Source organism: Rousettus aegyptiacus, unplaced genomic scaffold, assembly GCF_014176215.1.
Source record: "Rousettus aegyptiacus isolate mRouAeg1 unplaced genomic scaffold, mRouAeg1.p scaffold_m13_p_5, whole genome shotgun sequence".
NCBI lineage: Eukaryota > Metazoa > Chordata > Mammalia > Chiroptera > Pteropodidae > Rousettus > Rousettus aegyptiacus.
Window position 1 is genome coordinate 114,999,123 of NW_023416308.1, and position 15,452 is coordinate 115,014,574.

Here is a 15,452-nt window from a genome sequence, read left to right on the forward strand (position 1 = left end):
CTCTACTTCCTGCTCAGGCACGAAACAGCCCTTGTTTCCGGGGCCAAGGAGGACTCCTTCAGGGCAGGAGGGGGTGTAGTGTTGGGGATGGACTGGTGCCATGTCCAGCCATCCCTCTCCTGACGGGCTCAAGCCATTCCCTAGTCACGTGGTTGGTCCCTGCTTCCAACTGGATGCTATCTAGCCCCGCCTCCCCAAGCCATCTCATTAGCATAAAGTAAGGTACGGTTAAAAGGGGTTTATTGTGAATAAGAAAAGACTCTCCTCTCACCTAAATCACTCAAGAAATGCTAAGAGATTTCTTGAAGGCATCCATCTGGCAGCTGCATCTGAAGAAATCTTGCTTCAGAGACTGGCAGGGCACAAACTCCATCCCTGAAAACCGTCATGGACCACGTGCCCTCCACTGCCCAGGCTTCCTATACTTCTTTCTCCAACCCATTTCTTCTTCCTGGGCTGGGGGCAGAGGGGGGGGGGGTTGGATGAGGGAGGGGTGGAACTCTGGACTCTTTAAAGCCCAGGCCGGAGGAGTAGAGAAAGGTGTGCGTCTGAAACCAGACTTGGTTTCTGGCCTTTACCTGTGAGCAGCCTGGTCCTGTGAGGTATTTTTCCTACAGTTTCTTTTATCTTCTTGACTGTCCCCTGAGGGCCTCACTCCCCTTTCAGAAATGAGGACACTGAAAATGAGACTTGCCTAAGGTTTGCGATGAGGGGGCACGAGCAGATAGGACCTGCACTCGGGACGAGGAACAAGTGTGAACTGCCAGCCCCATTGCTGATCCAAGTACCAGCGCTGAACTCCCCCATTCCTGGTCTCCAGTGAGGCCAGGCCAATGCGATTCCAATGTTTCTGGTCTCCCAACACGGCTCAGCTTCCTCCTCAATCCCTCTGCCTTCCGGGACCAATGCCTTCAACACAGGGCGGGACATTTAGCTCTGAAGGGGGCTCAGTGGCAGCAGTGGCAAGGGAGGGGCCCTCTGGGGTCTGGAGCTGACAGCCCAGGAAGTGGTGCTGGTGGGAGAGGGGGAGGGGATCGTGTCTTGGAGTCCATCCCCACAGCCCTGTGCTCCCTGGTCCCTGGCCAGCCTGTTCTGTCCACCTCTTCGGTGGATTGCCCCTGCCCTTAATGTTGGAAGCTTCCTTTACAGAGGATTCTGGGAGCCCGGACAGCTGTGTGTGGGGTGTACCTCCACTCTCCCTCTTTGCAAGGGCTCAGCCCCACCCAGACTATCATACCTCTAAGGCAGCATTTATGAAATTCGCCTGTATCACAATCACCCGCATGGCTTGTTGAAACACATGGCCGGGCTCTCCCCATAGAGTTGCTGATTCAGTAAATCTGGGGTGACTCTGAGAACTTAGGTATCTAACAAGTCCTCAGGTTATGGTGATGCTATACTGGTTGGGGCCACTGCACACCGAAGGATCAGCTTAGTGGGTCTGGGTTATCCCGCCCTTGTGCATCCCAGAGAAAAGTCTGGCCCTTGCTTGGCTCCTAGGAGAGACAACCCCTAAGCCCTTGGACTATCCTGCGTGCCTGGTGGCCTCGAACCACACCGGATCATCGATGCAAACTGTGTGATTTATAGTGAGGGCCTTGGGCTGTGTGGTACCAGTTTAACCTCTGGAGGGGCTGAAGACTAAGGTCAGACTCCAGTGAAAACCCTGGACACCAAGGGTCAAGTGAGCTTTCCTGGTTGGCAGTACGCCATGCATGCGGTCACATGCCGTTGCTGAGAGAATGAAGCGCTGTCCCATGACTCCGCTGGGAGAGGACAACGGGAAGTTTGCACCTGCTCCCTCCCGGGCTCTGCTCCATGCACCTTTATCCTTGGCTGGTTTTAATTTGTATCCTTTCACTGTAATAAACGATAACCACAACAGCTTTGCCGACTTCCGTGTGTCCTTCCAGTGGGTCACTCAACCTAAGGGAGGTCACGAGGAGCCCCAGGGACAGCCATTGCTCTGTGTTTTGGGGCTTACGGCTCTAAGATTCCTTTGCTTTAGGCTTTGAGGCTCCTCAACCAATGGAGTGCCTCGTCGCCTGGCCCGAGGGCCACCTTTATAGGGTGCTTTGGCCTGCACCCCAGGTGCTCCATCTCCATAGTCCCAGGGGTCAGGAGGCTGTGAGCTGCCTGGAAGCCTGGGTGTCGCTTTGTGGGGTAACCCTGAACGGTCTGCCCAGGTCACTGGGCCTTAGTCTCCCAATCTATAAATGGGGCTTTGGAGCAGTTCTGTCCTCCCTGGGTGTGACAGGGCCCCAGAGCAGCCACATATGACAAAGCCGATAGAAAATACGCTGGCCTACGGGCAGGGGCAGTTTATTTCGTCTGGTTTCCCCGCTTCTACTAGCCAGGTCTGTCCATTACAGCCCTACTCGCCTGAGCCTGGGACCCTGGGGTGCTGGGGTCCGCAGGTTTCAGTAGATCTCACCACTCGGTGCTGCCGCTCCTGGGACCACTGTCAGGGCAGCGGCCCACATTCCATGCTACTTGGGCCTAAAGTACCCATCCTGCCCTGGCCTAAGACCAGGTCCTTGATTCAGCACAGGGAGGAAAGACCCATAGCATCCATCGGTTATGTGGCTTTATTCACAGACTCAGCACTTGCTGAGGATGGGAGGAAAGAATATTTGGGGCCGGGCCGAGCCTGGAGATAAGGGTGGCTGGGAGGCCATGCGTGGGTGGGATTGGGGAGTTCACAGGGGAGAACCTGTTGGCTGGGCCAGGCGTGGAGAGGGGCGGGGCCCGGAGGCAGGCAGCATGCAGGAGACCTGGCTAGATCTGTAGAGAGCAGATCTAGCCAGGTGATGGCTGAGAGCCAGGGAGGGAGGGACCGAGGGTTTCTCCGGGGCAAGGATTGTAGGTGTGAGGCTGGACGGCAGGCACCCCTGCTCCTCACTCCCAGGGAAATGACATAGAGGGACAGTTAGGACACCTGGCGCCTGTCCTGCTGCTGCCTCGGGACATGAGGTGCGACCAGCCAAGATGGTCCCCTCTGCTGTCCTTGTCCTGCTGATGCTTGGACATTTGCTTTGGGGGAAACCCACAAAGGGACGCTCTGGGGACATTAGTGGAGAGGTTGGACAGTGCTGGAGAATGTGCCTAGGGCCCAGCGGAGGGGGCTGCGCCGGCAGGGGAGGGATCCCGGCCAGGAAGGGATCCCCAGCCAGGGGCCGCTTCCTTAGGGCCAAGCTTCTCAACCGTATGTGTCAGTTCCCTGCTGTGGCCCTAGGGGGCGCCATTTCCCACCCAAATCCAGGCCTGCCACTGGGCCAAGGATGCTTGTAGTGGAGAACCTTCTTCCTCCTGGCCGGCCCTGCTGGCTCCGGACAGACTTCCTGCCTGAATGCAAACAAAGAATCCAAAGGCCGGATCCTCCTCCCAGCCTCCTTCCTGGTGAAGAGCCCATTCCCACCCCGCAGGGAGCAGAAAAACCAGTTCCCCGGGGTTCTCTCCCTGCCTGGGAACAGCAAAATTTGGAGAGTTGGCAGGGTCTCTCTGGGCTGTCAAGGAAGGTGGCCTGGGGTCTGGGAAGCCTGGTGAGGACTGAGGAGGGCCCTGGGTCTGAGGTCACAGTCCCTGCCCACTTTCTACCGGGCTCTCCCGGGCCAGGGGTGGAGGGGTGCGGGCGAGGGGGCCGTCAGCACTGGCGGGAAGGGGTGCGGTGCACCGAGCCAGGGCGCTTGGGGATCTTGCGCCAGCGTCGCTTGTCCCAGCGGCAGAGCAGCAGCAGGCGGAAGGTGTCCCGGAAGGCTTTGTTGCAGAGCGCGTAGCACATGGGGTTGATGGTGCTGTTGACGTAGCACAGCCAGTAGCCCAGCTCCCACAGGGTCTCGGGGACACAGTCCTTGCAGAAAGTGGACACCAGCACCATGATGTTGTACGGTGTCCAGGTGAGGATGAAGGCCAGCAGGATGGCACTCAGGGTCCGAGCCGCCTTCTTCTCCTTGACCAGCGAGAAGGTCTTCCGCTTGGACAGCTGCTCCTTCCCACGGGGCTTCTGGCCCTTGCCCGCCCGCTCGCGCCCCTTCCTGGTCGGCCTCTTGACTGTATTCGGGGAGCTCCGGGGGGGCTGCTTGGCCGGGGCCTGTGCCTCGGGGTCCACCATGGGCATCTTGATCACCACCTCGGAGCCAGGCTCCTCACCCTCTGAGGACGTGAGGGACTCCATGGAGCCTTCGTCCTCCTCCTCTTCCTCTTTCCAGCTGTAGGCCTGCAGGAGCCTGGGGGCCCGGCAGCAGGGACAGCAACGCCCTGAGGGGCTCTCGGGTGAGCCCTCCGCCCCCGGCTGGGATCTCTCTGAGCTGCTGCTGCTGCCGCCCCCCTTACCTGGGGTCTCGGAGCCCTGCAGGGCTGCCAGCTCCCGGGCCCGGTTCTCCGTTTCCCGGTAGATGCGCCAGTAGAGTGTGCACATGACCGTGACAGGGAGGTAGAAGGCGGCCATGGCCGTGCCAAAGGTGATGATGGGCTGGGAGAGGAACTGGATGTAGCACTGTCCGGCCAGGACTGTCCGCTCCCCCACCAGATACTGCCAGAACAGGATGGCTGGGGCCCAGAGGACAAAGGACACCAGCCAGGCAAGGCCTATCATTAGAGCTGCCCGGCGCGGGGTGCGCTTAGCCCGGTAGCTCAGGGGCCGGGTCACGGAGAAGTAGCGGTCAAAGCTGATGAGCAGCAGGTTCATGACGGAGGCGTTACTGGCCACGTAGTCCAGGGCCAGCCAGAGGTCGCAGGCCAGCGTGCCCAGAGCCCAGTGGCCCATGAGCAGGTACGTGGTGTAGAGGTTCATGGAGAAAGTGCCGATGATGAGGTCGGCGCAGGCCAGGCTGAGCAGGAAGTAGTTGTTGACCGTCTTGAGCTCTGTGTTGACCTTGAAGGAGATCAGTACCAGCAAGTTGCCTGTCACAGTGGCCAGCGACAGGAGGCCTGTGGTGATTCCAATGAAGGCCACTTGCCAGGGCCCCTTTCCTGGTGCCAGGACGGTGATGTTGGGGCTGATGGCAGGCGGGGCCGAGGTATTCATGGTGGCTGGGTGGGGATGGGGAGGCAGCCGCTTCCTCCAGTCACAAGACAGGGCTTCCTCAGGGGGAGGTCATCACCTGAAAAGAGAGGGCCGGGCTTCGGTGGGGCTGCTGGATGTCTCCCACAGCCTGGAGTGGAGGACGCTAGGAACCCAGCCTCCGTCCTCGCAGAGTGTCAGGCCAGACAGCGTCACCCTCCCTTACTGGCTTGTCCCTTCCTGCTCTGGTGTCCACACACGGTCATTTATAATGCACGTTCCCAGCCATGAATGGATTTGCCAGCGGCATGGGGGTGGGGGTGGCTTCGGAATCCAGAGCTCCGAGTCCTCATTCCAGCTTCGCCATTCAGACTCTGAGCCTCAATTTTCTCATTGGGAAATTGCTACTAATTCCTATCTTGCTTAACTCATGTGGCAGGAGTTGGGAGATTTGCTTTGTATACAGCGCTGCCAAATTTTCAAAGCATTTCACTCAATTTTATTAAAGCCCTCATTTACTGAGTGGTTACTGCACACCAGACACAGTGCTAAGCACTTCATTGAATTATCTAATTGAACTGTCATAGATCTCTAGGAGGAAGGTCTCTTATGATCTCCACTTCACCGAGGAGACCATGGCTCCCGGCGGCCACGAGGCCCGGCCACGGTGTTGCAGGTGGGGAGGATGATGGGAACCCACTTCGCTCTCACCTTTGTAGCACGTGGCGCTCCAGTGGGATAATTCCATTAAACATGGAGAGATGAGAAGGCAGGGGCGGGCTCCGGAGAAGGGAAGGGGAACGACATGGGAGCAGAGGGGCCCCGTGTGTGTCTGATTGCGCGTGCGTGTGTGTGTGTGTGCATGAGAGAGAGAGAGAGAGAGAGAGAGAGAGAGAGCAAGCAGTGTTTGGAGCTGGGTCAGACCCTCTCAAGGCCGTAGGGAAAGTTATGCTGGGCCCAACACTCACCCGATGGCAGAAGATCTGGAGTAAAAGCAGGCAGCAGTGGGGAGGGACTCAGCTCCCAGATAAGCGGAGTCTGGCCCAGATGGGGTGTGGGAGCTCCCTCTACCTTCCTACTCTGTTCCTGGGCCCCAGCTGAGTGGGGGGCAGCGAAGGGAACGGGAAGATCCCCCAGATTTGCTTGAAGCTGGAGTCCAGCCCAGGGACTAGGCGTGGGTAAATGGAAAAGCCAGGACTCTGAGCAACCTTCTGGCCAGGCAGGAAGCACCCACAGCTCGGCCATAGCCTTGCTGCTGTGTTTTGGGTGGTCCCTTCCTGTTCTGGGCCTTAGGCATCCATCTGTCCATTGAAGAGCTCGGGGCCTCCTCTTGCCTGCAGCTGTGGCTTCAGGGGCTGTCTCGTTGGAAAAATTCCAGGGGAAAGACTTTGGGCAAGGACCCAGCAAGCCCTGCTGTTCTTGGGGACCTGGTCTGTGACAGAGATACTAGAGCGGTGTGCCTGCAAGGGGGTCGCTGTGTGATAGATGGCCTCGGCATTTTGTGGCTGTGATAGTGTGTGACCCAGAGTGTGTGTGACTGGGATCTCTCTGCGCTGCTACTGCCGCTGCCCCCCTTACCTGGGATCTCGGAGCCCTGCAGGGGACTTCAGGGTGTGACATGTGAACAAGAAGGACTGTGGCTGTCAGTGCACACCGTCTTGTGCAAACTGCTGGCCCTGGGACAGTTTGCACACGAGGGGGCACATGTAACATCCTGGCTGAAGGACCCAGATTCTGGGGCCAGGCGGTCTACATTGAAATCCAGGCTACACCATTTACCGGGTGGATGATCTCTGCTAGCGACATAGCTTCTATGTGCCTCGGTTTCCTCAACCGAAAAATGAGGATAATACTAGTCCCTAGCTAACAAGTCGAGCGTTATTAATAGGTGTCCCGTGCTCAGAACAACCCCGGCTGGAATCCCACTGACTCTTAGCATGTGTAGCGGTGAGCGCCTCCTCCTGCCTAGCAGCGTTTGCTTACTTGGTTAAAGATTTCTAACGCTATGGCAATAAGCAACTAGTGTTGATACTGATCATTGCTGTTATTTAGAGTTCCCGAGTGCCAGCCTCTACTCCAAGTGCGCATGTGCCTCATTGCGGGGAGCCTGTGACCTAAGGATCGCTCTTCTCTTCATTTTACAGATGAAGAAACTGAGGCCGAGAAAAGCAAGAGAATGTGCAGAAGATACACAAGTAAGGTAGGAACCAGGATTTGAACCCAAGCAGTTTGTTCTAACGACATTTTATTTATAAAACCTGATGGTCGGCTCGGGTGGGGAGGGTCGGCGGCATAGTTTGCCAATTTGAATTTTAAAAGTATGACATTACAATATTATTTATTTTGCTTACTGAATTTTGTTGCAGCCTCTTTCTTTAACCAAAGTCAGGCGCTGGGTGGGGGGCTGAGGTCAGACGTGCCTGGTGGGGCTTCCTTGGGTAAGGTCGCCAGTAGAGACTGCCCTGATGGGTTGCCCTGCCCGCCTCTTGTCCCTCTGATCTGAACTCAGTGCTGTTTAATGCCCATTTACACAAATGGAGCAACTGAGGCCCAGAGGAAAGGGGAGGAAGGCATTGTGTAGTCCAGGGTTTCCTGGCTTCTCACCCCTTACACGCTGGCCCAAGCTCCAGGTGCCTTTGAGCAGCTCTGTAGCCCCCAGTGGTAGCCCGGGCCAAGCCCTGAAAAGGCTTTATTAGAAGAGAAGCCTGCTGGCCTGAGGGACCACACCCTCTGCAGCAGCAGGGGCCACTTTCGACGCTGGGCCAAGCATCCCATCCACCATTGTATCTGGTCCTCATGCCTTAGCAGGGCTAGGACTAGGATGAGGTGAGTGGGGCACTTGCCTTGGGTGCAAAATTTAAGGAGGTGCCCCCAAACTCAGCAATCAAGAAACGAACAGTTTAGTGCAATATTTAAAAAAACAAAAATTAATGCAAAGCATCCATCACGAATAATTTTAAACAAAGGCAGGATCCAGCCCTGTACTTGCACAAACATCCTTATCGTCCCAATGCTGGCCCTGGTTCCAATGCAACTTCATTTACAAAAACAGAGGGCCCACCCACCTCTGGGCTGTAGTTTTCTCTTTGCTTCTAAAAAAAAATATTATATTGGAACAGTATTTATTTTGATTAGGGAGTTTTTTTTGTGTGTGCCTCCTTTCAATTTCACTGAGGAGAGTACCTCACTCGCCTCAGCCTGATCTTCTACACTGTGGACAATGGCCCCGGGTCTGAAGCTCAAAGCTGTCCCTTTCTGGCTGTGTGATCATTGGCAGTCACTTAGCTCTCCCTTCTCTGGCTGCCTGTTTCCCCAGCCGATGGGGAGAAAAGCATCCAAAGCACCTGACGTTGAAATGACAGTTAGAGGCCTCTGTTATTATGTCTGTCCCCCCATTTGGATCCACCACCTGGACCCCGTGGCCCTGCCCCTTCACCTGCAGACCCCGAGCATGGCCCCTCTCTGGAGGAGCTGGATCGGCCTGGCGTCCGTGGGGATTTTACAGGGTCTTGACCAACACCTTAAGACGCCGAGCAGAAGGGACCCACGACCCTGAAGTGAGGCTGCAGAGGCTGATGCCTCATTTAGGGTCCCTCAACCGGAGCTGGAATGACCAACCACTGCCCATCACAAGCTCTCACTGCAAGCTAGGTGGGGCTTTGAGGAATTCAAAAAAGGCTTCAGAATGGGGGACCCAGGAGAAGTGGTTCTTGGAAGTGAGGAGGCTGGCAGTCCCTCTCTTTCATGGCCAAAAGTCCCTTCTACCTCTTGTTTTAATAGTCATACTGATAACCACCATAATTAATCTCCTCTTACATGGCAGGCACTTGATGTACGATATTATTTTCCTCAATCCACAGGACATCCCAATGGGGAGAGGTTCTTATCTCTGTTTTACAGATAAAAACATTGAGGCTTGGGGGGCCCAAGTGACTCCCTGACAGTCTCACAGGACCTTCAGCAGTGGAGCTGGGACTCTGGCCCTGACCTGTGGGCTCCATGGCCTGCGTCCTTTCTCCTTGGCCCACTTATGAGCTGTGAGGGCTAAGGCTTCCTGTCTGGGACAACTAGGGAAAGGAGAAGGACAGAGGTTCTGGGGAACTGGCCCCTGATTCTTGCCATCTCCTGGGGCTTCTGAGCCTCTGGGATGCAGCTCAGAGCAGAGCTATCAGTGACTCTGACTTTCCTCCACAATTAGAAGCAGGTGTCCTCCCTCAGGCCTCTCTCGGACAGACATTTGCTCAGGAGAAGGCTCCTAGAGGTCTACTCTTGTCTCTGCTGTGTGACCTTGGGCGAGTCTCCTTAAGTCTTCATTGGGGACAATCCTCTGCCTGTGCCCGGCTGCCAGGGGTCAGCAAGATGATGGCTGTGAAAGGACCAGGCTTTCTGATTGTGGCTGCTTCCCCCTCGGGAGGTCGTGCTCTGGGCTGAGAGTTGGGGTGCTGGGGTTCAGCAGCACTCCAGAATTTCTGCAAAGAAGGGGCTGAAGGGTCAGCCTTCTGGTTGAAAGCGGGGCTGGAAGCTGCATTTGCATGGCACGTTCTGTGACCCATCCTTGGGGGGCGAAGTTGGTTGATGGGGATTGCAGGGGGTGGGGGAGGACTCCCCAAGGAAGTCATTGCTTCTGACTAGCTTTAAGCCCTGTCTCTGCTCTTGTCTTGCTGTGTGACCTTGGGTAAATCACTGTTCCAACCTGGCAATCCTTGTGGATGATGAGTGTTTGAGTGTGAGGGTGGGCACATGGCTGAGTAAGAATAAGAAATGAGGGGGCTGAGCCTATAGTTTTGTGGGGGTGGGTTGGGACTCATTCCCTGAGGGTGTCCCCTCTAGGGTACGGGAAGGTGGCAAGGAAGCAGGGAGGTGCTTTTCTGCCCTGGACTATGGCCTCCTGATGAAGGTTGTTGGGAGCTTTTAATAATATTATTAATATTATCATAGCAACTGGTATTTACTGACTGCTAACAGTACACCAGGCATGGCTATAAGCATTATATACATGATTTAATTGACCTGTTACGAGTTCTTGCAAGGTAGGTTTTATTATCTTCAATTTGCAAAAGGGGCAACTGAGGTTTTGAGACCTCAAGGATCTTACAGCTAGCTCACCAGCACGGCAACCAGGATTTGGACTAGGAGGTCTGCCTCGAAGGCTAACATCTTGGACTCCTACTCTGAACTGTGGGGAGGGGGTGTTTAACAGCTTCCTTGCCCACCTTGGCTAGTTTGGCCAAACCCTAGTTCAAATCAGTCAGTAGTGAGGAGGGAGTCCTTCCTTAGCATCTGAATGTGTGTGAGTGTGTGTGTGAGTGTGTGTGTGTGTGTGGGGGGCAATGTCTGTCATTATCTGTGTGATGTATGGTGACGGCATAGCAGGAAGGGAGGTCTAGCCCTCTGGGAGGCAGGGTAGGGGCTGTGTCTGCCTCATTCACTGCTTTATCCTAGTTCCTGGCACTTAGTAGCTGCTCCATCAGTATTTGTGGTATAACTACGTGAATGTGTGTGTGGGGTCGTCCTGCTTGGCTTCAGGCCCAGACACATGAGGATGAGCCTGTAGGGGTCAGGACCATGTTCTGTACCTGCCAGGTCCTGTGTCCCTTCGCCTGCCACGTCCCTGTCCCCTGCATGAGGCCCTGCTTGGCTGAGAGCACAGGAAAAGAATAGCCCCTGGCATCCTCATCTGTGGACCAGAAATAGACCAAGGAAAGCCTGCCTCACCTGCTGCCAGGTAGCTGGGTGAGGTGACGGCACAGGCATGGGCGCGGGATGGTGCCTGTCAGTGTTAGGGGAGGAAAGAGTCATCCTGGACTCAAAGAGTTAAGGGATGAGGTCAGAGCCTCTAGCACTGGCAGGCCAGACTACTGACCGCCAGCGCCCTGGACCAATCCCCTGGGGCTGGGGATCTGGATGATGAGAGGAAGGGGGGAGGGGAGAGAGCCACTGAGGGCAGCTGGGAGAGATTGCTGGGGAGAGAGACACCTGCAAGCGAGGCTCTTCGGAATCTTACCACTGGCCAAGGAGTGGAGACGGGGAGGCAGAGAATGAGGGGGTGCTGGGGAAGAGATTCAGGAGGGAGGAGTGAAGCCATCTTGTGGTTCTGGGCCTGGAAGCTGGCAGAACCCTGACAGGAGAGCAGGGGTGAACGGAACGGAACGGGCAAAATTGGGGAGAAGGAGTTCCGAGGAGGCGGGATCTGAGGGGCTGGGCACCTAGGACCTCACCTGTGCGGTGAGGGGGGCGCTCCTTGGGCTGGGTCTCCTGACCGGTCTCTTCTGCCGAGGCCATAACCCAGAAGCCAGCCTGTCAGAGGGGGCTCTCTCCCTGCGGTGTACTTTTCTCTTGACCCATCAAAGGAGCACCAAACTTCCCCCTCTGATGCCTGGCCTTGGGAGTGAGGGGGTAAACAAGTACAATTTATTACATTTTCAGGCTCCACAGTCACCACTGGGAGTGCCAACTTGCCCCGGAGAGGGCAGCAGCCATCAGTTAAATGCTCATAAATGCACTGCTGAGCCGGAAGAGGCACGTCAGCCCGAGAACCACTGCCAAATGTGCTCACTGTCGAGGGCCCTGGCACGGTGGCCCAACTTCAGCCTGGCAGTTAGCAGGCTGGGCGCTCGACCTCACTCCGCCAGGCAGCATCGGGGGAGCCGGGCCCCTCGTCCTCTTCTCCACATGCCCCCCAGCTCTTCACTGCGTTCCCTTCCCCATTTCCTTTCTTCTCTCTCCCTCCCTCCCCCACCCTCCCAGGCATCACCATGGCATCACGGCGGAGCAGAAACCCAGTGCGATATTCACCCACCTCTCCCCGCCAGTCAGAGCCCAAGCTTCTCTCTCATAGAGCTTGCCGCTCCCCCACCCCGGCCTCCTGCTCAGGCAGGTGGGAGTGCAGGGCTGGGGGCGAGGAGAACGGGGTCCGACCCCCGACCCCTACATAACCCTTCTGCGACCACAAGCACGTCCCTTCCCCTTTCTCGGCCTTAGTTTCTCCACTCGTACAACGGGGAGGTCCCTTTCTAGGTCCGAGGTGACCACCGCCTGACCCCTTCTTGACACTCTGGGTCCTCCTTGCACTTCATGATTCTGTTCTTGACCTCCAGGCCCCGCAGGGAGCTCGGAGTCACATCTCCTCCCCTGCCTTCTGTATCGCAGCAGTGATCACGGCTTGCCCGGTGGCTGAGGTCGAGTGGCAGAGAACTCTCATCTGACAGCTCAGTGAGCAGCCGATTACCCAGGGACAAGAGACTGTCCCGCTGCAGGAGACAGTCTGACTCCTTCCGGCCAGTTGGGCAGGGCCTGGGTCAGGGTGGAGCTGCAGGTACGTTTTATGGAAAGAGATGGACCCCTGTCCACTGGTGCTGATAACACCTGAGCAGCACTATCTGAATGACCCAATGACAGCTGACCACCCCTCCCCAGCTGCCAGCCCAGGATCTGGCAACTCTGCAAGAATCAGAGCTCTTGGCCCCCAGCCCATCTCCACATCCTGGGGGTACCGGGATGGGTACCTGGCATGGGTGCCCATTAGCATCCATGCATACCTGGGCAAAGGACTGAGACCTGCCCTGCGGGGCCCAACATACTATGGACATGGGGAGGGCCCTCTGGGCCCCTGCACGTGTCGGCGCCACGTTCCCTGGCCGGCATGGCCATCCATGTGCCCATTTGTCCCCGGAGAGCCCTAGGGCCTTTGGGCTGGTCTCCTGCTGACTTCTGGCCCGACACCCACCTTGGCATCCAGTTTGTCCATCTGGCCAGCAGCCTGGTTCAGTCCATCTCGCGGGGGATGAAGGTGGATGGGGGTGGTGGGATTCAGGATTCCCTGAGGGAGCAGAGGAAGGGGTTCTGGACTGGTCCCCCAATTGGGGGGGCTGGCCTCCCACAGGATGCTGATGTCAAGGGCTGCCCCTTGGCCCCCTGCCCTTTCCACTCTGCCCCTGGGGTCCTGGGCGCTGTGCCTGCTACATGGTAGCCTGATTCCTTCTGGTTCCAGGTCCAGTTTCCTAAGGGGGTCTCTATATTCTCTGCAAACCGAACCCCAGAAAAACATCAGGTGTATCCACTCAAAGCCAGGAGACAGGGTGTTTAGAGCAGCCAAACTCCAATGCTGCAGAGCGCGCTTGGCCTCTAGACCCCCTCCCTGGCCCCTTCCTCTCTCTGGGGTCCATCCACATTTCCTTCTAGTTCTGGTCCCTGCCTTGCTCCCAGGACCCTGCTTCTCCAGCCCCCACCTCGGTAAAGCCCCTCCCAAACCCTTCCGAATGTACTCACCATGGGGCTGGAGAGGGGTCTGTGGAGTCCTCCACCCCACTGCCTCCCTGGGGGCCGTCAGCGTCTCCAGGGACCCAAACACCTGGCTCCCGGGGGGAGCTGCGCCCTGTGCTGGCAGCCGGAGAGGCACAGCCAGTGATTGGCATGTCCCACCCCCTGGCACGCCAGCCTGGGGGGGGGGAGGGAGGAAGGGAAAGAGAGGGAGGGAGGAAAGGAAGGGAGGGGAGCTGGAGGGAAGCCTCAGGCAGCGTCTGGGGTTCGGCTGGGTCCTGGAGCATGCGCCCCCCCCACCAGCGCCCCCAATTCGAGCCCTGAGAGGGAGGGGGTGCGACGTGAGGAAGACGATTCCAGGAAGACTAAAAGTCCAGAGCGGGAGAGAAGGCGGATACAGGGAGACAAACACCCACACCCAATGCACACAGACTCAGCGGCACACGCAGACACCCTCACAAAAGCACACTCTGTTTCCTCGGGCTCCTTCCCGGACCGAAGCTTAGAGTCCCCAAGCCCGCGTGCACCGCGTCCCGACACACACGCCCGGGTATTCACCTGTCTCTTTCCCTCATGCACGCCCTGCACATGCCCACGCGCCCACCCACCCACCCACCCAGCCCCACACCCTGCTCTTCCTCCCCGCTGCGAAGGAGTTAGATTCCTTCTGTTTGGAAATGACACATTGGGCCTCACGTGAGAGGCTCTGACTTGGAACAGACCCAGAGGGCTGGCACACCCGCCCCGGGGGCCGAGCAGATGTGCCTGGGTGCTGGGCTGTGTGCTCTGTCCACGCCGCGTAGCCCGGCGTGAGGGCATACGGGTGTCTGATGTGCGGGGGTGAGTGGGGGGTTGTGTGCCTGCTTCACGTGCTGTTGAGTGCCCCGCACATGCATGTCCCTGAGGTATGCATGTCACCATGCAGCCTATGGAAATGCAGGTGTCGCCCTGTTGGTCGGAGCCAGGATGTGTGTGTACACACGTGTGTCTGTATTTGGTGTGTGTCTGAGTGTTGCCCAACTGTGGAACTTGTTAATTCTGACAAGTGAGGCAGCCTTTATCTCCCTGCCTGCTCCACCCCCAGCTTCCACTTGGAAGACAGACAGACAGGCAGACAGACAGCTCTCCTCCCAGCTTGTCAAACTCTGTCTCCCCTAACACCCACTCAGGGCCTACAGGTGTGTACCTGGGAAGTCATGAACCTGCCCTTCCTCCCCACCTCCCTTAGCTCCACTGCTTGGCCGCACCGCCCCCCCCCCCACCCCCCCTCTGGCTGGTTTGGGTTTCTGTGTTGACTTTCCTCAGAGATAGAACCCCTGGGGGCCCTTTGCCATAGAGACCTGGGCCCTGTGCCGCCTTCACCTGGCTCTAGAGACCTCCTGGGGAGCTGACCACAGAGGAGAGAGAGATGGGGAGGCCGCAGTTGGGCTGCCGTGTTCTTCGCCCCCCTGGACCATGCTGAAGGCCTGGGGTGGGAGGTAGGAAGGACCAGGATCATCTATTATCCCCATTTCGTGGATGAGAAAACCGAAGAGCAGAGATGTGACTAATATGTGCTGGGAGAATGTTTGGACCTCAGGTTCACGAACTCTTAAGCCCAGGGTTCTGGAGTCACTGGGACCTGACCCACCAAGCACCTCTCTCAATTCTAACGCCCGAGGAAAACCTGGGGCTCTCTCATGCTGGAGCCCAGTTGCCAGCGGAGCCAGGTGGCGCAGAAGCGAGTCCCCGGGGCTTGGCCAGCAGTCATAGGACGCCAGTGGTGGGCACGAGATCCAAGTGGGGCCATCTCTGCTTCTCAAAGCCAGCAGAGGCTAGAGCAAGCACGCAGTCCCCCTCCCTTCTGAGGCTGAGGAGACACTGCAGCTTGGAGAGGAATCTGCGTACCGGATTTCCAGCCCGGGGTCAGCCAGCGGGGTCAGGGGTGGGTCAGAACTTGACCAGGCCCTGCGCATGGGCGCGGACTCGGGCTGCCCCCTGCTGGGCGGTCCTGGTTTGCCGCTGCGGCTCGTGCGCGCGACGGGGCTGCGTGCACTTGTGCGCGTACACGTGGCTGAGTGTGGGGGTGTTAGGCCTCCGCGCACAACATTCATTTCCGAGTCTGAATCAGGCTCTCTCCTTGCCCCCTCCCCCCAATCTCCTTGGTCTCCCTTTTCTCTCCCACCGCCTCTGCACACGTCCCTTTAGAAAT

General features: G+C 57.4%; 1 protein-coding gene across 2 annotated transcripts; it reads right to left on the reverse strand.

Moving 5' to 3' along the window:
* Window positions 1–772: 772 nt before the first annotated feature.
* Window positions 773–13,803, reverse strand: CHRM1 (cholinergic receptor muscarinic 1). Of its 2 annotated transcripts, XM_016127935.2 has the most exons (3): window positions 13,271–13,803; window positions 12,729–12,821; window positions 773–5,102 (listed from the first exon to the last, which is right to left on the reverse strand). In XM_016127935.2, exon 3 carries the CDS (start codon window positions 5,024–5,026, stop codon window positions 3,644–3,646), a length of 1,383 nt encoding a protein of 460 aa, XP_015983421.1. In that variant the 5' UTR covers window positions 5,027–5,102; window positions 12,729–12,821; window positions 13,271–13,803; the 3' UTR covers window positions 773–3,643. The 2 variants fall into 2 exon arrangements, with proteins under 2 accessions (XP_015983421.1, XP_015983422.1); XM_016127936.2 differs by lacking the exon at window positions 12,729–12,821.
* Window positions 13,804–15,452: the final 1,649 nt, after the last annotated feature.